The sequence below is a fragment of the Saccostrea cucullata genome, unplaced genomic scaffold (genome assembly GCF_032062105.1).
Source record: "Saccostrea cucullata isolate Sc308-1 unplaced genomic scaffold, CSIRO_AGI_Scuc_v1 ctg1855, whole genome shotgun sequence".
Lineage (NCBI taxonomy): Eukaryota > Metazoa > Mollusca > Bivalvia > Ostreida > Ostreidae > Saccostrea > Saccostrea cuccullata.
The window spans coordinates 26,076-47,796 of NW_026937372.1; the positions used below are offsets into that span (position 1 = coordinate 26,076).

At 33.3% G+C, this 21,721-nt stretch overlaps 2 protein-coding genes across 4 annotated transcripts; one reads left to right on the forward strand and one right to left on the reverse strand.

Annotated features, from left to right (window-relative positions):
* Window positions 1–927: 927 nt before the first annotated feature.
* Window positions 928–6,099, forward strand: LOC134248091 (uncharacterized). Its single transcript, XM_062730517.1, has 2 exons — window positions 928–1,336; window positions 3,586–6,099. The coding sequence occupies exons 1-2, from the start codon at window positions 1,060–1,062 to the stop codon at window positions 4,590–4,592; spliced, it is 1,284 nt and encodes a 427-aa protein (XP_062586501.1). The 5' UTR covers window positions 928–1,059; the 3' UTR covers window positions 4,593–6,099.
* Window positions 6,100–6,525: 426 nt separating this feature from the next.
* LOC134248090 (L-threonine ammonia-lyase-like) lies at window positions 6,526–21,378 on the reverse strand. 3 transcript variants are annotated; one of them, XM_062730514.1, is made up of 13 exons: window positions 21,249–21,378; window positions 13,001–13,203; window positions 12,719–12,792; window positions 12,369–12,414; window positions 11,108–11,293; window positions 10,483–10,538; window positions 10,175–10,337; window positions 9,758–9,848; window positions 9,547–9,622; window positions 9,200–9,325; window positions 7,373–7,540; window positions 7,111–7,168; window positions 6,526–6,639 (listed from the first exon to the last, which is right to left on the reverse strand). In XM_062730514.1, the coding sequence occupies exons 2-13, from the start codon at window positions 13,145–13,147 to the stop codon at window positions 6,541–6,543; spliced, it is 1,290 nt and encodes a 429-aa protein (XP_062586498.1). In that variant the 5' UTR covers window positions 13,148–13,203; window positions 21,249–21,378; the 3' UTR covers window positions 6,526–6,540. The 3 variants fall into 3 exon arrangements, with proteins under 3 accessions (XP_062586498.1, XP_062586499.1, XP_062586500.1); XM_062730515.1 differs by lacking the exon at window positions 21,249–21,378 and adding an exon at window positions 16,132–16,267; XM_062730516.1 differs by lacking the exon at window positions 21,249–21,378 and adding an exon at window positions 15,972–16,049.
* Window positions 21,379–21,721: the final 343 nt, after the last annotated feature.

A 21,721-nucleotide genomic window follows, 5' to 3' on the forward strand; every position in this document is an offset into this window, starting at 1 on the left:
AAGCCTGCGCCTCTTATGCATCGCAGAAACTTTCGCATCACGCTACAATATTGCACATGTGAAAATTTGTCAGCTAATGCCTCGTTTTAGGACTCGACTTTTAGACACAACATCGTATAATGAACTTGTGATCAAATTCAACAGAGAATTGAAATGTCTGCTGGTACAGAAAACGAGTGTGCAATATTGGAAGCTTAAAAATATTAAACACTCTAAATTTCCGATATTTTGTGATGGCGTTCACTTTAACGAAGAACATGGGATGATGATATACTATAGGAATCTACGTGGGGCAATATTGCACTCCTTGAAGGCTATCCAAAAGTGATGGCATGTTACCTTCACCATATTCATGTTATGAGATAAGTTTTATTTTAATTTTAATTTTTGTAGTAATTATGCATTCAAGATACATGTACTTGAATTTTGAATATCGATGTCATACCAAAAAATATTATGGTGTATAGAGTGTAGAACATTTTACGATAGCTGCTAGTCATTTGATGCACATGGCATCGTTTTAGTGATCTGTCACTATATATGCACTGTGATATGTCACAGTAGAAACGGCTTCTGCTCATTTTGATGCACATGGCATCTTGATGTTTGCGATATGTCGCTATGAGCTGTAATATGTACAGCTGAGCAGTTGCTTTTATGTTATGGCTAGCAGCTTATATGTGTGAAGTGTCGCTACACGCTGATGTATGGTACACCTGAGAATTATGCTCAAGTGTAAATGATCTGGCGCTTTGGCTATTTCTTGATTATTTTCCTTGTGATCTGTCATTATAGCTTATGGTTGGCCTCAGTGAATTGACTGGTATTGAAACTTTTGCACTCTTAAGTATTTGGGTGTCCTTGGTTGTCTATGGCACCATAAGGCTTGGGAAAATTATTTCCATTAGAAGCTTAATTTGGCGATCAAGGGCATTTTAATACTTAAAATTTTTTCATGTTAATATGCAAAGTCAATTCAACATGTATATAGGCAGATAAGGTATTGAACTATGAGTGTCTTCATTCTTAAGACAGGTGTCTCGTTTTGTAGGCCAAAATATGCCACCCAAAAAGAAAAGACCAAAGAGCACTACAACCGGGAACACACCATCCTCTGAGACTTCAGGCCCGGCAAAACGTCGAAAGCAGACAACATCAGCCTCTGTTGACATTGCCGAGCAGGTGAACAACGCTATACAATTAGCCCTGCCAAAAATCACTCAAGCGGTCCTTTCGGCAATGAATGATAAGAGCGAGGAGCACACAGTTAAAGCTCCAGAGGTGCCTCAGGAATTACCAAGCACGTCCACGGAGCCGCTTTCCCAGGCTAGCGATGGTAACAGTTTTTCGCTAATACATACATCAGACAGTATTTCTAAACCCTTATCACTCGGGATTGACGCAAAAACAAAAGCAAAAATTTGGGCAAATGAATTTGTAGAGTTTGGGTCATTACTCAAGCCAAGTAAAAAAAACGTAAAATTCTCTGTAGAAGAAAAAGATGAAGGTTTGACTTTTGTTAAGGAAAACAATCCATGCAAAATTGAATCCGTCCAACAGTGGTTGGCAGCCTTTCATATTTTCGTCAGCATTTTTTGTGAAAAACATGTAAACGAGGTATCAAAATTAATGAAATATGCCAATATTGTCCAAAAGCTGGCTGATCAGTCAACTGCTTCGGCAGCAATCAATTACGATAAAACTTTTAGACAATGGAGAGAAATTTCTCCTGGGGAGCTTCAATGGGATCGCGTTAACATTGAATTGTATCAGGAGGCCTTAGCTGCCGGTTTACAAGCAAAGTTTAAATCAACATATCAGAAAACTACTTTTCGTCCCTTCACAAATATCAAGGGAAAAGGGGGTTACACAAAGTCATTCTGTTTCAATTCAACAACTCCGAGCAGGGAATTTGCAACAGAAAGGAATGTAAATTTTCCCATTCTTGTCAGCTCTGCGAGGGAGAGCACAGTAGAAAGGTCTGTCCCACGTCCCTCAAATCAAGCGCAAATGCTAAAGGAAGACAAAGAGTTAGCAGTAATCATGGTCCGACAGAATTTACAAAGTCCACATCCAAATCAACAAAATAAAAATTTTGAAATTGTTACCCCAGTTAACCCTGATAGGTTACATGTATGGCTATTAAATTACGATATACCTGATAGGGAGTTTCTGGTCTTAGGTTTTAGAGAAGGATTTAAAATACCTTTTCAGGGTAAAAGACATCGCAGACTTAGCGACAATTTAAAATCCGCTAAGCAACATTTAGACATTCTTCAAGAAAAAATAAACAAAGAATTAGCCTCTGGTCGAGCTGCTGGTCCGTTTCAAGAACCACCATTTACTAACTTTCAAAGTTCGCCCTTAGGCTTAGTGCCCAAAAAGCAACCTGGCGAATTCCGGGTTATCCATCATTTGTCATACCCAGAAGGTCAGTCAATTAATGACGGAATATCTCAAGAATTCTGTTCCATCAAGTATCAGACAATTGACGACGCGGTTAAAATTCTTAAAAAGTATGGCAAGGGGGCTTTATTTTCGAAGACTGATATTGAGAATGCATTTAAAATCATTCCTGTTCATCCTTCAGATCACGAATTACTAGGCTTCACGATAGGAAGTTATTATTTTTTTGATAAAACTCTACCCATGGGTCTTAGTTATTCCTGTAATCTCTTTGAGAAATTTAGCTCATCACTTCACTGGGTTATGGACTATCATTACAATGCTTCCTGTGTACATGTTTTAGATGATTTTCTTTTCATTGGTCCAGCCAACACAAATCAGTGTTTAAATTCGCTGGAAAACTTTTTGAACCTGTGCAAAGATATAGGAGTTCCCATTAAATCTGAGAAAACAGTATATCCCACAACAACAATTACATTTTTAGGTTTAGAATTTGATTCAGAAAAAATGGAATTAAGATTGCCAGATGACAAGCTTCTCAAATTGCAAGAAACACTAAATAGTTTCAAAAGGAAGAAAAAAGCTTCACTACGCGACTTACAGTCTCTTATTGGCTTGTTAAACTTTGCATGTTCTGTTGTATTACCTGGCCGCACATTTCTCAGACGACTGATAGATCTCACCAAAGGTTTAAGATTACCGCACTTTAAGAAGTACTTGAATAAGGAAGCTAGGGCTGACCTTGAGGCCTGGTCAATTTTCATTAACCATTTTAATGGCAGATCCTTAATTTTAGAAGATAAATGGATTACTTCTGGAATATTATCCCTCTATACAGATGCAAGTGACCTTGGTTTTGGGGGTACTTTTCAAACGAACTGGTTTTTTGGGAAATGGCCTGAAAAGTGGCGCCAGCTACACATTACAGTCAGGGAACTTTTTCCTATTGTACTGGCCTTAGATTTGTGGGGCCCCGTCCTGCAAAATTCCTGTGTTAATTTTTATTCTGATAACATAGCTGTAGTGTACATTATTAACAAACAAACTTCTACTGATCCAACTATTATGAAATTAATGCGGCGTTTTGTCGTCAAGACAATGCAGTTTAACATTTTATTTAAGGCAAGTCATGTCCCTGGTGTACTTAACGTTGCTGCAGATAAACTTTCTCGCTTACAGGTACAAGAATTCAAGGAGGGGTTCCCATCTATGAATCCAATGCCGACACCAATATCTCCAACAATGCTCAACCTTTAAAGAACCTAGCAGACTTCATTTTGCAGAGTTCACTTTCTAAAGCTTCTAGGTCATCATACGATAGAGCTTTTACATGTTATAAGTCCTTCATGTTCAACCAATATCCAAACGTCCCCATCTTACCACCATCATCTCAACATGTCGCACTTTTTGTAGCCTTTTGTTTTCAATCCAACATGGCGACGTCGACCTTGAAAAGTTATCTATCAGCTCTAGGATATATATTTAAATTAAAGGGCTATCAAGACGTAACACAGCTTTTTGTAATTCGCAAAATGCTACAAGGGTATGAAAAGTTAAAACCAGGTACCGGGGATACGAGGCTGCCTATAACACCGTCTATTCTAAGAAATTTAGTTGACTCGCTTGATCATTTAGGTATCTCATTTTACCAGCGCAGCATGCTAAAATCAATGTATTTGTTGGCCTTCCATGCCTTCTTAAGAGTGGGGGAAATAACTATCACATCTCGACATCACAGAGGTAATGTTTTGCTACTGGAAAATGTTAAGCTTGTTCGAGACGAATCAAACACACTAGAAGGCCTAGAAATAAGACCTGATTCTTTCAAGCACAGTTCCGGCCGACATATTCCCACCTTGTTTCTACAGGCTAGTAATTCCGATGAAGGGCTCTGTCCAGTGCAAGCACTATTGTCATTTATTACACTAAGGGGTCAAGTCATGGGTCCCCTTTTTTCTTACCCTGATGGTCATGGAATCCAAAGGCAACAATTTACAAACTTTCTACAAATGTCTTTAAAGTGGTCGGGTCTCGATTCTAAACTCTATAAAACTCATAGTTTTCGAATTGGTGCGGCAACGTCAGCGGCCGAAATGGGTATTTCAGATGAAAAGATTAAACAGATGGGACGATGGCATTCCGACGCATACAAGAAATACATACGCATACCTGTTTTGAAAATCTAAATATTTTCTGCAGTAAGTATAATCATGGGGACAGGGGCCTCTGATTATGCACTAAATATCAACACATACTACGATCAGCTGGTTTTTGGACATAGCGAATATAAGTTTCCAGATTTATATTTAATTTCCCTTTATAGCATGGACTGTTTTGAATTTTAAACCTAGGTCATGGGGACATGGGCCTCTGACTTAACCTTATAAATATAGCATGGAATGTTTTGATTTTCAAACTTGAGTCATGGGGACAGGGGCCTCTGACTTAACCTTACAAATAAAGGATGGACTGTTTTGATTTTTCGAACTTACACGTAAGTCATGGGGACAAGGGCCTCTGACTTAACCTAATGGAGGTACAACTGCGTTCATTTTTCTTCGACATTAAGTCACGGGGACATGGGCCTCTGACTTATTCGCCTGGTTGTGTTTATATAATGTATAATATGTTTGTTTATTCCGGTTGGCTGTAATAGTGATGTTAGAAACTTTGATGAAATATGACAGAGGATCGTGAACTTAATTATAACGTATTATGGACACTGCTGGTTAATGGAGCTTGAACGAGATCCTTCTATCACTTATAAAGGAGTATCTTGACCATCTTTGAAGAAACTGTGTGGTATTTATGTTTGTGCATTAATATTAACAATTCATTAGAAGACAATAGTTTAAGGATGGGGTTTATTGCGTTTATGTAAACACAATAATGTGGCGAATTTTTATACCCCACCTTTGATATCTATTGAAACAAAATTGATTATATTTTCAATTGTTCAATTTTTCTGATTCTGCATTATATGTTTATATGCATGATATTTTGTGTTTTTTCATACAGTCATTTATAATGTAAATAAATGGCATTTTTCAATTCACTTAATCTTAATTTTGTTTCTTCATATCAAACAGAGTTAAACTATTGTCAGTGGGTTTACATAAATATTTAATTTACATCCTTAAATTAATTTATGTAAAACATCTGACACGGCAGACCCATGCTAGCAATTAAGTTTCTTAATCGCAAAATTTCTTATCCGTTAGATTAAAGCAATTCTCGAAGATCTTTCTGTAAATTGGTATGATTTATATTCTCGGCCGTCGGATGCTAAGATATGCGCGCGGGTTCTCACGCCTTTCACCATTCCCTCACAGAACCTTGTCAGTGAACGCGCAAGCAAAAATTCTGCTGTAATTTTAATTGCCCTCCGTCCCGCCCCAACACCATCTGTAATTATTGCCGTGTCAGCATAGTTATCTTTGATTGGTTTTGTATGATACATATTCTTTTAGAATAGTTTTTTATGTTTATGTTTTAATTTGCTAAATATATGTACGATTGTGGTGTTTGCGAATTTTTATACCCCACCTTTGATATCTATTGAAACAAAATTGATTATATTTTCAATTGTTCAATTTTTCTGATTCTGCATTATATGTTTATATGCATGATATTTTGTGTTTTTTCATACAGTCATTTATAATGTAAATAAATGGCATTTTTCAATTCACTTAATCTTAATTTTGTTTCTTCATATCAAACAGAGTTAAACTATTGTCAGTGGGTTTACATAAAAAATATTTTAGTGCCAGCACACTTAAAAGATGAAAAAAATGAAATCTAAATTAACATGATAATTATTCGCACTTAGAGATAAAAAAAGATGCTTAACCTTTTGGACTAACCAAAGAAGTCTTACTATATTAAAATAAGCGGAACATCTTTCTAATGTATATCCAATCAACGTGTTAAGATTCATTAAACATTCAGATTTAGAATTACAGTGTACTTTACATACAAACACAGGCATTACAGGCATGAACTCTGTCTTGATATTACTTATGAAATATCACTTGAACTGATCTTCAAATTTGCTGTTGGTATATAATATACTGCATTTCAAGAGTCTGATTAGTTCATTTAAAACAGTCAAAAATGTCACATTCGCCTTAAACACTACATCTGAGGCCACTCCACATTTTTGTATTCTTTTTCTAGGGCTTCTCTTAGTTCCTCTGAGTGAGCTTTATCTTTCGTCTCTACGACGCATTTCACCTGCACAGTCAAATATGTAGTTATCTTTAATAGCCAGTTTATATGTACCCGAGTCCATTGACTCAGTTTACATGTACCTGAGGCCACTGCTTGCAATCCCTCTCCCGACTCAGGGTTAAAAAAAGGGTCTGTAGGTAGGCAACAATTATTTTCAAGAACATTTCAACAACATTGTTGAATTTTCAATTTTTTTTTTCCCGAAATACATAAAAAAAATAATTGCTTCCTGGAAGTTAAGTTTTGCTTGGCCATTTTAACAAGTCGGTCGGGAGAAGGACATCTGATTATTTTTCAAGAGTGCCTGATGTTTTTTATTGTATATATGTTAGAATATAAAACACGAAATAGATTTAATAAAATATCAGATGAAAACGATCCTACATTATGCATTTTTAACTTTTGTGAAATAGCCAAAAAGTAATATTTAGTGCAATATACGTGTTAGATGTCTTTGTCTCTTTATTTAATTACCTGAACTGAAAATACATCTGATTTCAGCCATGCTCTTTCATGAAATATATCATGGATGCTGCAAATAAAGAAATTTAAAAAAAAATTTATCCAGCATATATTATTATAAATGACATGTTTATTATCTCTGATATAGATAACATAACTGATTTTAAACTACTAGTATGTATTATTATGACATGCCCTTGCTTTATCTATCGTATATGTTTATCTTATCATAGTGCATACATGAATGAATGACAGTAAAACTTTGTATAGTTACCCGACTCCTAGGTCTGACAGTAGATTAATTAGATAAGTAATTCCTCCAGGTCGGTCTGTTACGGTCACCTTAAATCTAACAAAACGTCCATCAGAAGCGAGCCCACGTTCTATCACACGACCCAGGACCGGAGTGTCAATGTTTCCACCACACAGTACCACTACCACCCTATTTACAAATGCCATAACAGTATTAATTAACTATATGCACATAGTATTCATCTTTGTTATACCCTTATACATAGCTTTCCTTACATTTATTGCTTGTAAAAAGTCCAACAAAAGAAATGTTTATTACATCGGTCTAACAATTTCACTGTTGACTGGCCTGCCGGGCCAACATAAGAAGTGTTAGTCCGCAACGTCACTGCTAGGTTAAAAATAATTAATCATCGTTTAGTATCGTGGACACGGAAATAGCCGAAGTTAAGAACAGCAAAAGTTGTTGCTTCCATTAAGGTAAGGAAGAAGGGAAGAGTATGTTTTGTGATAAATAATTTTTGTGATGTAATAAAAATATAATTATTTTTGTTCTTTCTCAACTATGTTTTATATTTACTGATAAAGCCATAATATTCCATATAAAGAAATTGATAGTATAGTGAGTATTGATTAAATCTTAAGTGAGCACTGAAGGGTATATCGGCCTCGGGCAACATTTTCACCTTCAGGAGCAACAAATCAAATGTTGCCCTCATTCCCAGTCAATAACTGTATAATGTTTCTAGGTAGATCAAATTTCAGGAAATATTTTGTTACAATGTAAAAATATGACGATAACAAACTGTAATCACTCTTATGACTAATTCTGTAGTGATTTATTTAGTTATCAGTGCACCAAAGTATCCGTTTCAAAGTTTAAATTTTATTCAGGATTTATGCTTAGGCCTAGAAAAAAAAATATGTTTGTTTCCTGTAACCCGACCGACCTATTCAAATTATCCCAGGGTGGATTTTTTTTTCTGACAAATGGCAAAACTTCGTTTGATCAATCAGCTGATTCCATTTATTAAATTTAAAAAAATAGCTTGTAGCTTAATTTGAGACATAAAATATGTCAAAATATGTCAACTTAGTGTACATTTACCTTAAATAATATGTTTTACGGTGTGACCGTTGGGGCGAGCGCAGTTGTACCATCAAAAACACTTGAGATCAGCCACTTCGAACGTCAAGCCGCACGAGATATCTCGACTAGCTGTGACGTCATACGACGTCACAAAGCTCGTCGGAGCTTACGGAGACAGCCGAGCGTCTGTTTGAAACTATAGAACTAGTGCAATTTTTGTCGAAAAACATTGCAGAGTTATTTCTTGTTTCTTTGAAAGATTTCTACAAACTGAAAGTCTGTTATATGCTTTACGTTATTATTTATTTATTTATTCGGCAATATTCGCGCAAAGGACATTGGGTAGTGCAGGAATTCTGGGAATGTTGCACAGAGAAATTTGGCTGACGTATGTACAGATTTCAATCCGAATTTCCTCTGTTCTTAAACGTTAGTCTATTGAGCTCGCTTCGCGAGCGTCGCTTCGCGACGCTCGCTGCGCTCGCTATAAAGAGTAATCATTATTGTAACAACAGTTTCCCCCTACAACTTTCTGAAGTTTGTTTTCTGCCGCTTGGCAGCCATTTTGGATGCCATACTGGGTGTCCACTGTAAATATAACACCTGGTATTTTCGGTCCGGGGATGTTTGACCATTCATAAGCAAAAAAAAAAAAAAAAAAAAAAAAATCCGACCTACCGACCCTTGATTTTTTGGGAATGTTACAGGAAACAAACTTATTTTTTTTTAAGCCTTATTAAATGGTATTTATCATCTGACTTTTTTTCTGCCAACTCCGGAAGTAGTCCTTCTATAATGGCGGCCAGTCCTGCTGCGCCTGCGCCTTCCACAATAGCTTTCTCTATTTCAATCAGACGCAGGATAGCAAGATCTATATTCTCTTCCCTACAAATGAAATAACTTTGATTTATTTTTGAAATTCAATTTTAAATATGAATTATCAGCCTAATTTAAATTTGACCTTTCAACTCACTGTTCGTATTTTTATGCCTTTCACGAGCGACAAATAAAATGTGCGAGAACGAGATGAAGGGTCTGATTCCAATTAAAATGAAGTTTTATTTGAACTCGCTTCATTATTTGATTGAGATTGTATTTTCACTTACTTCACTGTAATCATTTTGTCAATCAATTCATTGGCTGTAGCAAAGGCATTCACTCCAACTGTTGGTACAGCCAAACCTAATTACAATGTTTTGGTCAATGATTGTATAGTGCAAAGCAATTTAGGATTCTGTTCAGTTGTATGCAATTAATTAGAATTGAATTAATTGGTGAGAACTTTTATAAAATTCGAAAAAATCATTAACTTCGTACCATCTGCGATAGAGGAGATAACTTCAACTTTTGTTGGTTTTCCCATCTCTCTTGCTTTGGAGAAACTAGGACATCTTTCCGCCTCGACTCCCTTTAATTATTTACCACAATATTATTCGATGGTTAAATCTTAGTATAGTATAGCATATAGTAGATTAGAGTAGAGTAGAGTAAAATAGAGTATAGCATAGCATAGCATAGTATAGTATAGAATAGTATAGTATAGTATAGTATAGTATAGTATAGTATAGTATAGTATAGTATAGTATAGTATAGTATAGTATAGTATAGTATAGTATAGTATAGTATAGTATAGTATAGTATAGTATAGTATATATAGTATAGTATAGTATAGTATAGCCTTTTATTATCTATTTTCAGTGTTTGTGGAAGAATATGATTAAATGCTATTCTTACAATGATTTTAACATTTGGTTTGAGGTGCTTTAGAGCCACGGCCGCCCCCGCAATCAGCCCTCCCCCGCCAACGGGTATGACGACGGCCTCCACATCAGGGACTTGTTTCACGATCTCCAGCGCCATTGTTCCCTGCCCGGCTATGATATGAGGGTGGTCATAACTTAATAAAAAAAAAAGAGTGTGCTACATGTTAACAATCTAGTGTTTTATTTTTTTTTTATAAATTTATTGTCGATACATTCATTTATTCATAAACAATTATTATTAATTCATTATTTGAAAAAATAATGTAACCATAAACATACCCATTGATGTAAACTAGTCCTTTTTCTTTACCTTCTTTCTGTGCAAACCTTTTCGACTAAGAGTAAACAAAATAAATAAAAATAGTGCCGCGTAACCTTGAATACGTTTCTGAAGGAGTAGAGATGAATGATGCGTATACAATGCTACATTTTTCATGTAATTATAATTATTGGCTTACAAAACTACGTACGGAAGATGCTGCTAGGCGAAATGATGGACATTTAACAAAAAATGTGAAGTGTCGAAAAATTAAAAGCATATTCAATACAAAGTTATCAAGCAATTTCATTTCTTCAATTATCTAGAAATTTGTCACGAAATCATTTTAAATACTTTATGCATTCCCATAGGGAGCACAATTTGTTAACTATGTAAGGTCAATCATGGATTAAATATTTTGATAAATATTAAAATATGAATAAAAAATTATTGAAGCTTGTCAATATAACAGAGATTAAAACATACCCTAAAAGTCAATTTTCTATTTTCATTTATATAACTTTCTTATGTAAAAAATTAATAAAGAAACATTATTTCGAAACACATTTTAGCACAAGGTTCTCTTTTCAAGATAATACAAAGGTCCCTGTTCTCTCACAGGATTCAACTTCTGTGTAAACTGACCTCTGAAATATCATGCCCTTTAATTTCTACCGTGGCTTTGTAGCGTTTGCAGGCTTGTACTTTCATCATTGGTGCTATAGTGGGCATGATCACGGTCACTGGGATGTTTAAACAATAGCCATGATAGGCCAGAGCCAGAGCATGGTTACCGGCACTGGCCGCTATAACGCCTTTCTTCTTCTGCTCCTGTGGAAAACAAAAATCCCGAATAAGATCCTTATTCCTACATGTATCATATATTACCTGGAATAATGTATCCCTCTCCGATTTTTTTTATCTGATGTTTTCTGGACAGGGCTACAATTCCACAGCATCTCCGTAATGGTGCAAAAATATTTTTTAGATACGGGCGACTGCATGCAGAATAAATTGTTTTTACAATTAACCTCTAATAAGGCGAAATTTTTATTCACTGTCGACACCATAGCCCGTTAAACGCAAAAACCATGTAAAAATAAATCTGTGTGCCTTCCTCAGCAGCCATGACAGTTCATGCGTGACGTACCGAGACTTGTGCTTGAAATTTAGAAAAACTCAATAAAGCAAATGTCGATGTTTATAAATAAATGTGATGAATAGTAACAGCAAACATTGATGAATAAAATGTGTTATTTTTTCGTAAACAGAGATATTTTGGCTTAAAACAAGGTAACTCCAAAGAAATCCGCTCCCTATAAATCCATAATCTCTTTTGCTGTCCCAAAATAAAATCTGTCTAGGACAGTAAACATGGTGGATAAATTTAAGTTGCGATGTTGACATACACGAAAAATTCATGTACGGATATATGGATTGTTCTGCATATTTTTGGATCGATTTATGTCTTGGATAACTACATTTTGGAAGTCCAGGTAAGACATATAAATAAAATATCCGTTTACTAACAATTTGAGCTGAAATCCGTGCGGGAGTGAATCGCTGCCGCATTGCACCATTAGGGAGATCCTATGGAGTTGTAGCCCTCTCCCCCAAAAAAGAGAGAGGGCTACATTATTGCAGGTAGTATCATATTGAAATCAAACGCATATATAGTGGATTACAATTATATATAAAATTAAATATTTCGAAGACTTTGACTTCATGTTTTGAAATAGATACATTTTATGAAAATACAAACACGTCTTTATATTACAGGAAATTAAAAAATAGAAACACTTATTCAATCTTTACTTGTCCATTGCAGTTTTATTTAAGATATGCAAAAGGGAGAATATCATTTTTTTTACATATAACATAGATATGAAGGAAAATGTTGCTTTACTTCATTAAGCATCATAAGAGAATATCTTGCTCCTCTTTCTTTGAAACTGAAATAGAAAATTCACATAAATGGGCAAAATATCCTAAAAAAGTTCTAACTTATCATAACGTACGAAAAGATAATTTGATTTTTTCCACAATGGCAAAAAAAAATATTTTGAAAGTTGAATGAAAATCTGTATGCTGACATAATTTTATCATAAAGGTTTTATTACACACAAATTGATCATAATAATATATTTTATCAGCAATTCAAAATTTCCAAAAATACAACTCATAGTACTTTAAGCAACAATTTCAGGTCTATAATTTCAAAATATTACGGTACATGTTATGTAGCAAATACAGTACCTCCCTGTCCGCTGTTGAAATTCTTTCTTGAAGTAAACTTCCTTTACATTCAGTATTTCAGACATTCTAGATTTCTAAAAATAAAAAAAAATTACTAATTATGCAAATATACTGGGAGAGAGAGAGAGAGAGAGAGAGAGCGAGAGAGCGGAATCTGTTGAATCCAGACACATTCTCTGGGAATGGAAGAATATTGTCATCCATTTGTAGAAGGTAAGCAAAATTGCCAGGATGAACGAATTCCGACTGTTTTGTACATAAAATATAATATGTATGTCTTACAGCACAAGGGCTAAGGAGGTCGTCCTTGATAACATCTGAAGCTGCCTCAACATCCTTAAAGGTAACCTTTTTGGGGTTGTCTGGGTCACAAAAAGGGTCTAAAATTTCTTCAACCATCATTGGGTCTAAACTTTCTTGTTCCATCATATGATATTTGACACTTTGAGACACTCCTCGGTTTTTACTCTGTTTTCTTTAACTGCCTAAAAAATAAAAAAAAAAATTGCATTTTTTTTAGAAACAGGCCTTTAAAAAGATATACATGTACATGTAAGATATACATGTACATGTAGTAGCTACATGTGTACTAGTATTTATTTATTCCTTCTCTTTTTTGGGGGTGTAACTCCCAACAAATTTAAAGAAAAAGAGATAACGATAAATTGTACATACTGTGTTTATTAGGAAACATCTCAATCAAAATCTAAAAGAATAAGTTTAATGTGCTTGTATCGTCTTCCGACAGGACTAATGCAATTTTAAAGGAAGGAGAGTCATAGAAAGAAAAGCAAATATGTTCAAACGTACCATACAATCATTGATGGGAAAATGCTGTTTCGGTCACTTAATTATCACCGCGTTTCAGTTCTTTTAAGAAGTCTTGAAATTGATATCCAAAACATTCTGTTCTACTTCAGCCAACGTTATAGTATTGGATACCGTATAGTGGGTTATTTTAGCGGGCTGCTAATTTTTTTTTTTTTTTTTTTTTTTTTTTTTTTTTTTTTTTGCGTCTTGATGAAAGTCCGCTAAAATATTTAATCGCTTGAATAGTCAGTACTCTTAGTGTCTATCTGCAAAGAGCTGAAATCATGCGTCAACAAAATTATTGACAAACCTTTGAGCAGACAAAACGCCAAATTTTACACCCGCCAAGTTAACCCCTATACGGTACATATCGTTAGTGGAGATCATCTTTACATATGGGATTGTAATCCCACTGTGGGATGAGATGCATTAACTGAAGAAAGTGAAAAAAGCCCTCTCTGCTCAATGGCTCGGCACTGGGTGCCGATTAGAGGTTTAAATTTGCAGCCCTTCATCAGCAGGTGTAAGCGTATCTATCTGAGTGTATGGACGTTTAACAAAAGAAAAATTAACCAGCCTTCCTATTCAAATTTATGCTTATTTTATGATTATTTTTACTATTTATTAGCAATTTCTCAATGTTAAATTTCCTCTGTCTTTTAATTTTTTTCATGAACCCTTACAAGTGATTACATTTGAGTTATCCTAAGCAAAAAAAAAAAATGAATTTCCTTTAATTTAGACTTAGACACATATGAGTATTAGCATGATATTTAATTAGAAGTAATTTTAAATGTTTTGTAATGATCGATAGGAAAAGCTTTATACACAAAGCATTAATTTTGAAAATGAATGAAGCTAGTAAACAGAAGAAAATAATTGTAAAGTACCGTCTAAGTATAAAAATCATGCTATTTTCTTCAAAAGCCTAGATACCTACAATTTTTTTTATCCTAAAATGAAATTGTTGATAAACTTTCAATGAGAAAATGCATAGTATAAAATAATCAAATTTAAAGATCGATGTTTGAAGAATTACTGTGGTTAAAACGCATTAATCTGGGAGTTTTTGGTCATTTTGTGGGCATTATTTTTTTTATTAAGCGCCTGATTTTCAGAACCTGAAGATTGGATTACCTTAATGAGAAATATTGAAAATCAATGGATAGGTTAATATACAAGTAGTTAGCAATTATAACATTTTACGTTTCACGGATGTTGCAGATTAGCAGACTTTGAAACCCATCTCTGTCCTGCAGGAGAATTTGGTGCATTGTCTGAGTATAAAAATATGACAGGATTATTTTTCAAAGTCATCATTAACCATCGCTATTTTTAAACATAATTTTAGCCTTCCTCAAGTTAAAACTAGATCATTCTCAGAGTATGACTTTAAAGAATCATATGCGTTTGGAGACTTACACATACTTTTTTGTTTGTTGGCATGTATGTTGTTTAAGGTCCCTCTCGAGAATTTTTCACTAATATGGAGACGCAACAACTTTCTGGTGGAGAGCTGCAAATTTTGTCCTATTCTCAGCACTGACGACCATTGAGCAGTGAGGGATCTGTTTCGTATGTAGCGGCACCTACCCCGACACGGGACATCGTTTTATACCGTTTAATCTAAAGGACCGGCCTCCACGTCCCAAAGTAGGATTCGAACCCGCGACGTAGGGATCAACTCCGTACTCTGCGACTCTAGAGCAGACGCTCTAAATGGGTCACCGCGCCACTCAGGCGCACATCATTTTGAAGTTTGAAGATGGAAATGTCATATCGATTGTCATTCAGTTAAGTTCATAGTTTGCTATTTAACATCAATAGTTAGTGAACCACCCAGATATGAAACAGATTTGGCAACTGTTTTCTTCTTCTCATGTAGAAATCCTTTTGCTTCAAGGTAATGAAAAACACTACTCGAATTGAATAATTCTATTTCTTTACATTTTTTACGAATAAAAAAGCAAAATGTAGGAACATTGGCGTCCATTTGTACATGTACTCAAACTCATTGTAAGACGATAAGGACCCAGGATCATGAACCAGGCTTCAAATGAAATAAATGTTATGTTTACTTTTTCTCTACAACTACAGTTTGACATGCGACAGTTTAATTTGTTATAGAGTTTGTCGACAAAAATGTATGAAATGTTTGTAAAATTACCTATTATGTGTAAACATATGAACCAAAGTTCCAATATAAGAAATAAGATCTATGCACTTCAAGAAATGTATTCTTAATATCCTTGTTACAAAAGAAATGAACTCCAAAAAAGTTTTTTTTTGAGCGGCTTTTAAAAAAAAAATAATTAAGTGTTGATTAAACATGATGTAACCATGAAATAGGTCTGAGGTTATGACAATTTTTACCTCAAAAACTGACGAGTGACAAACCTTAATTTATCAACCGTAAACTGAAAGAAGTATAGAATTTAACTACCTTTCATACCCACCGTATTTGCAGACAGACAGGAAAATAAATGAATTTCAATATATACAGCTGTATACCCGTTATAATGACTTAATTCTACTAAAAAATAAAAATGCAAGCATTGACATGAAAGAAAAAGGGAAAACGAAGAGATTCGATGTCAACATACCCTTAAAAATTTTGTTTCTCCTTTTAAAAAGATTCAAGTTTTCACACGAAGCAGATTGCTTATATCTTATCTCTCAGGTAAATTATACATGAGCCCATGGCATCATTTTCTTCACTGATAGAACTGCGTAATTTATTCTTTGCATAAACGTGAACACGTCATTGAAACCCCTGTACTTTCGTAAAAGTGTTCATGGCTATCAATCAAAACGTTTCCGAGAAAGTGCATGCACAAACTGGTTTGAAAAAAATACAAGTAAATGAGTGCATCAAATGATAATATGTATAAGGTTTTCCGGCCATTTTTCGAGATAGAGGCAAATTATTATGACGTGCCGAGTATGCTGATTGACAGAAGGGGCTGCTATCTGTCTTCCAGCTGGGTGATAATGAGTAAAAGAAATTTGTGATTAAAGACTACATCCTATTTTACTTGACGTGGCATTTTGATCATCAAAAAGTACTTGAATCTTTTGCAAAACTTTTGAAACCAAATAATTTTCTTCAACATAAAATTTAAAAGTTAATACAACTTTGACGAACAATAATTCTATATATTCAAACAATGTATAAAAGATATATGCGTTCATATATACACCTATTTTGAAAACGTGTAAAATAAATTTGGATTTTTTAAATAAGTCGGAATTTTTTATATACCTTATTGCAAAATATAACAAAAGTACATGTATTTTAAAGCAGAATATCTCTTCGGAAAGAGCATATTCATGAATCAAGGCAGTATTCAACATCGATCTCGATACAAAATTACGTATGTGTCACTTCCCCTTCGCACAGGTCACCCTCAAACAAATGCAAACATAATATGCATTATAATATTCCCTCAAAATCCATGTTAAGAGGGAAAAAAAGCACAAACATTTGACGCTACCATTGGAATAGAATACTTCAGTAGCGTAATAGACATCTATCATTATAAGTATAATTAATCATATTTAAGGTTATATTTTGTGTTGTGAAGTACACCCACTAAAATTGATAATTCACAGAAGTCTCTGAAAATAAAAAAAACATTAAAAGAGAAAAGTAAATCTAAAATTTTCGCATCTCACTCAACAGTTTAAGCAGATTTTGAGATGACTAAGGCTCTCCGAAATTATTTGGGGGGGGGGGTCACTGGTCTGTTTTTGGAAAGATAATTGTTGTTTAAACGGCGTTATTCAGTCTGTACTGTGCTAAATTAATCGATTGCTTAACATCCGCTGATGACATAATGTGTACCTTGCCTCTTTTATCCTTTGCAATTACCTGTAGAATGTTTTGATATCATATATAAAACAGCCATTATGAACTAAGCGATAGTTCAAGATTAGATTTAAATATTGTATCAATAATGAATGACATCTCTTCTGAAGTTTTTATATAAGGCATCTATCTGAGACCTCAGACAAGTTAAACGTGGATTTTTTTAATTCGCTTTTTGTATGACCAACATTTTTTGAAACGGTCAATCGTTCAGAACGTCTTAACGTTAACCGAATGGATAGTCAGCCTTATTTGAAATAAATTTTCGATTTCAATTAAAGCCATTTAAAATTAACAAAACTATTGTTATAAAAGTGTGCTAACACGGTTTGGATTGCCTTTTCGTCGATATACTAGTACCTGAATTGGTAAATTGTAGATGTTCACAGTTAAAAAAAAATATTCAACACACATTTTTTTTTAATTTTGATCACAGATTTCCCAATTACTCTTATTGCAATGAACGAATATCAACAAATAATCTTAAAACTACTTAATGTACTTTTAAAAATATATCAAGTTTACACTCGAAGGAAAGATCGTGCATATAACTACGTAATAATTTTTTATCTCTTCTGTAAATCTTGCATAATGTTCCATGACTTCTTTGTGTACATTGATTTAGCTTTTAAGTTTCAATATCTGCACCGACTTTTTTCTTGTCTCATATTATGCAATGCAAATCTATTGAATCGAAACTTCGTCGTCTCAGTGTTAAATCGATCAATTAATCCTATTGAACACTAAAGATTTATGTATTTTTATTTCAGACAAAGCGCGCTTTTTAGGTGACAAATATTTAGGTTTTTTTTTTTGGTCCTTCAGTATCTTAATACATCAGTGCTTTTAAAAATATTTAATCGATATTCAAGCAAATAAATTCAATTTCAGTTCCTTAACCAGTAAATTAAATGACTATAATAGTTACAGGATAAATCTCCAACACTCAGCATACGGAATAGTCTTTGAAAACTGTAAAATCAAACATTATCATGGAAAAAAATTTTCGTGCCTTAATGAATTTTTTTTTTCTTTTTTAGCTTAAAAAATGTTGAAAATAAAGGCAAATGCTTTTTTTTTTAAATTCTGTAATGAATATGAATTTATGGGTCTAATTATTTATTATTTACGAGTAAGTCGTAAGCAACCCATAGAAAAGTTTATATAAAAAACTGATCATTTATTAGGCACCACCAATGTATATATGTTAAAGCTTTTTTTTCTTCCACAACTTCATTGTATTTAACAGACAAGAATATGATCGATCCCGGACCTAATCCTTGTGATTGTGTTTCATTTATTTTCTCACGGTCTTTTTTTTATAATTATATAATTTGAAAACAACAAAAAGGTTGAGTAGCCTCTAATTACTCTCTGAAGAATTCGTTTTCTACTTTATAGAATTTTACGGATTTTATGGAAAATATCCTATTTACAGTGAGAGAAACAGTTTATATATGAGTTCTCATTGTAACTTTGAATGTTTTTGTCATTGATTTCTTTGAGGGAAAGTTTTCATCAGGATTTTTTTTAATCGTTTGCGTATAAGATAATGAATAAATGTCAACATAACACCGCAATTGATTAAAGATTAAAGTAAAGGAGCGAAAGTAAATGCATAAAAATATCTTGTCCTTCTAGAAAAATGTTGAAAGGGTTCCTTGACAACTTGGTCTAAATAAATATTACTTTTAAATTTCCAGATTTGTACAGACATGTTTTTTCTCGGTCACATGGAATTTTTCCCTGGCCGGATAATATGCAAATAAATCAATGTTAAATTTAACCTTGTTGTTTCAGTAAAATATATTTCAAAGCTTTCTTTCGAATAAAATAGAAAAAAAAATAATGATTCTATTTAAGAGCAAAACGGATGCGCAAAATTGCTGTTCTTGATAATTTTTACCATGCAGTATGATTTAAAATAATACTACTGAGGAAAAACTCAGTCTTCAGAAACATTTTCTGGTTAATTAAATATAGATTATGCTTTTGTGTTAGAAAATGTTATGGTTTGAATAGAGACTTTTGTATCATTTACAACAAATTAACGTCCTCAATATCGACCTAGTAGATTACAAGAACGCATTTAAAAACAAAATGAAAGTAAAAAAGAATAATTAGAAAGACAAAAGTATTTTAAGATCTGATCAATGAATAAATTGTTTGCAGTTCATGCATAGCTGATAAACACAGACTTTTTTCAAATTTAGACAAAATAATATTGAATGTCATTTTCTTCATTCGTGTCGGAAAGCAGAAAAGGCCTAAATGGTAGATCGATTCATTTGTGGTTGGATTGAGAGTAACCAAGTGTAACTTTGAGGTCAAATTTCGACTATTCGGAAAAAGTTTTATTCTCTTTTTTTCTCAACCTTCATTATTTTTCAGGAAACCTGCATTATTTTTTTGAGGAAACCAAAAAGACTCGAAAAAGAATTGTTCAGAGAACAATTAGAAGCCTTTCAGCAATTGTGGATAATTGTTTATTATATTATTCTAGACTATATGAGAAGGTGTAAGAAAATAAATGAAGCACTATTCTTTACGAATTGACATCGGGATCGATGATCGTACTTTTTGTTTATTACAAAATATACTGCGTAGTAGAATTAGCTTTGGGTAACATATCAATAGGTGCATATAAATAAAGATCGATTTTCTGATCAGATAAACTTCTTGTTTGAGTTGTTTTGAATGAATTACTGTAATCAATTTAAAGTCTACGAAGTACACTAGAACTGTAGTAGTGGGAAGCATGGGAATTTAAAGATTTCGTTTGGATTGACTGAATAGTCTGAAATGCATTGTAATAAGTAATTTCAAATAAGCATTTGTTTTGGATGAATTAATGCAAATGATACATGCATAAATTAAATCCAAAACATGCAATTGAAGACAAAGAAGATGTAAATGAAAGCAGGAAATTAAGTACGGAGTCAAAACTAGTTATGATAAAACTTTTAGAGAGAAGCTCTCAAGCAATTTTTCATAATACATATATACATATTGATCCAACCTCTTTCAAATATATTTTTAAAAATATATTTAAAAAGGGATTCTTCTTATTTTGAATGTCTTTAAAATTTGACCTTGACCTTAGATTCAAGCTTATTTGCTAAAGACTCTAGAAATTGCAATTCAATGACACTACGATTCATTGTATATTTTGTATTGCAACAGTGACTTCTTTCAATTCAACGTTAACAACAAATAAATATCAAGGGATTGATTACCTTTAAAAATGGATACGTTATTTCACATTTCAATAGAATAAGACTTCCGATGAAATATTCGTAGAAGAAATGACATACTGCTATATCTATATGTATGATTTCGGTTTCGGAGAAGTAGCTTTAAGAAAACGGGTACAAAAAATATCAGCAGAACCATTTTTAAAAAGGTCTTTAAAACCAAATTAAAAAGAACTTTCGATAAATACAGAAGACCTTAATTTTTATATAATAGTGAAAAAAAAACGAACATAGAATTCAAAAAAAAAATCATACACTTAAGACGTTACACCTTGCAAAAAAAAAAAAAAAGGAAAAAAAAAAGAAATGAGAAGTTACTCAACAGAAGACACTTTTTTTTGTTAAATAGATAAAAGTTTTGAAAATAAATACTAATATAATTTAAATTCTACTGAGATATCCTCGAGAAGTTATCACTGTAATAGGATGAAATAAATTCGTTTTTGAATGAAATGCACAATTTAATAAATTGGTGCATCATAAAGGTATTTTTACATTAATTTTAAATTTTTTTCTAAAACAAAATGATTCTTTTTTTTAAGTGAATATAGTTCTATTTTTTCAAATTTGCAGACATTTTTTTTTAAAACTAACATACCCCCTTAAAAATGATTTAATTCTCCTTTGAGGCAATGCTTCGGGCCTTCACTTTAAGCAGAAATGGTAACTGCGTAGTAGAATCTTATCTCTCTTATAAGTCTAACCTGGCTCTACAACGCTGTGCATTCACATATTACTTCCTGGTATTCTCTCTATTTCAAAATTTATTCTGGTCACATGATTTAAATTTCCGTGTTTTAGCTAGTTGATATTAATTATGAGTTGAAACTGATCTCTGAAAGTTAACCGACACTTGATATCAAATAAAATATTAAAATTATTAAGAAATAGAGTGCTAAGAATGCAGTGTTTTATATTTCACTGTTTCTTTGTTATGATGCGTTCTTGCTTTGTGTGTGTGTGTGTGTGTGTGTGTGTGTGTGAGTGTGTGTGTGTGTGTGTGTGTGTGTGTGTGTGTGTGTGTGTGTTTTGTTTTGTTTTATTAATATTTTAACATTTGTTATGAGAAGA

Coding starts and splice junctions, on each gene's coding strand:
- LOC134248090 (XM_062730514.1), bottom strand. CDS start 13,147: ATGATGGAACAAGAAAGTTTAGACCCAATGATGGTTGAAGAAATTTTA. Junction 9,623..9,757: donor TATCTCCTCTATCGCAGATG/GTACGAAGTTAA, acceptor CATTGTAATTAG/GTTTGGCTGTACCAACAGTT. Junction 7,169..7,372: donor CTGTCAGACCTAGGAGTCGG/GTAACTATACAA, acceptor CTTTATTTGCAG/CATCCATGATATATTTCATG.
- LOC134248091 (XM_062730517.1), top strand. CDS start 1,060: ATGCCACCCAAAAAGAAAAGACCAAAGAGCACTACAACCGGGAACACA. Junction 1,337..3,585: donor GCTTTCCCAGGCTAGCGATG/GTAACAGTTTTT, acceptor TCTCGCTTACAG/GTACAAGAATTCAAGGAGGG.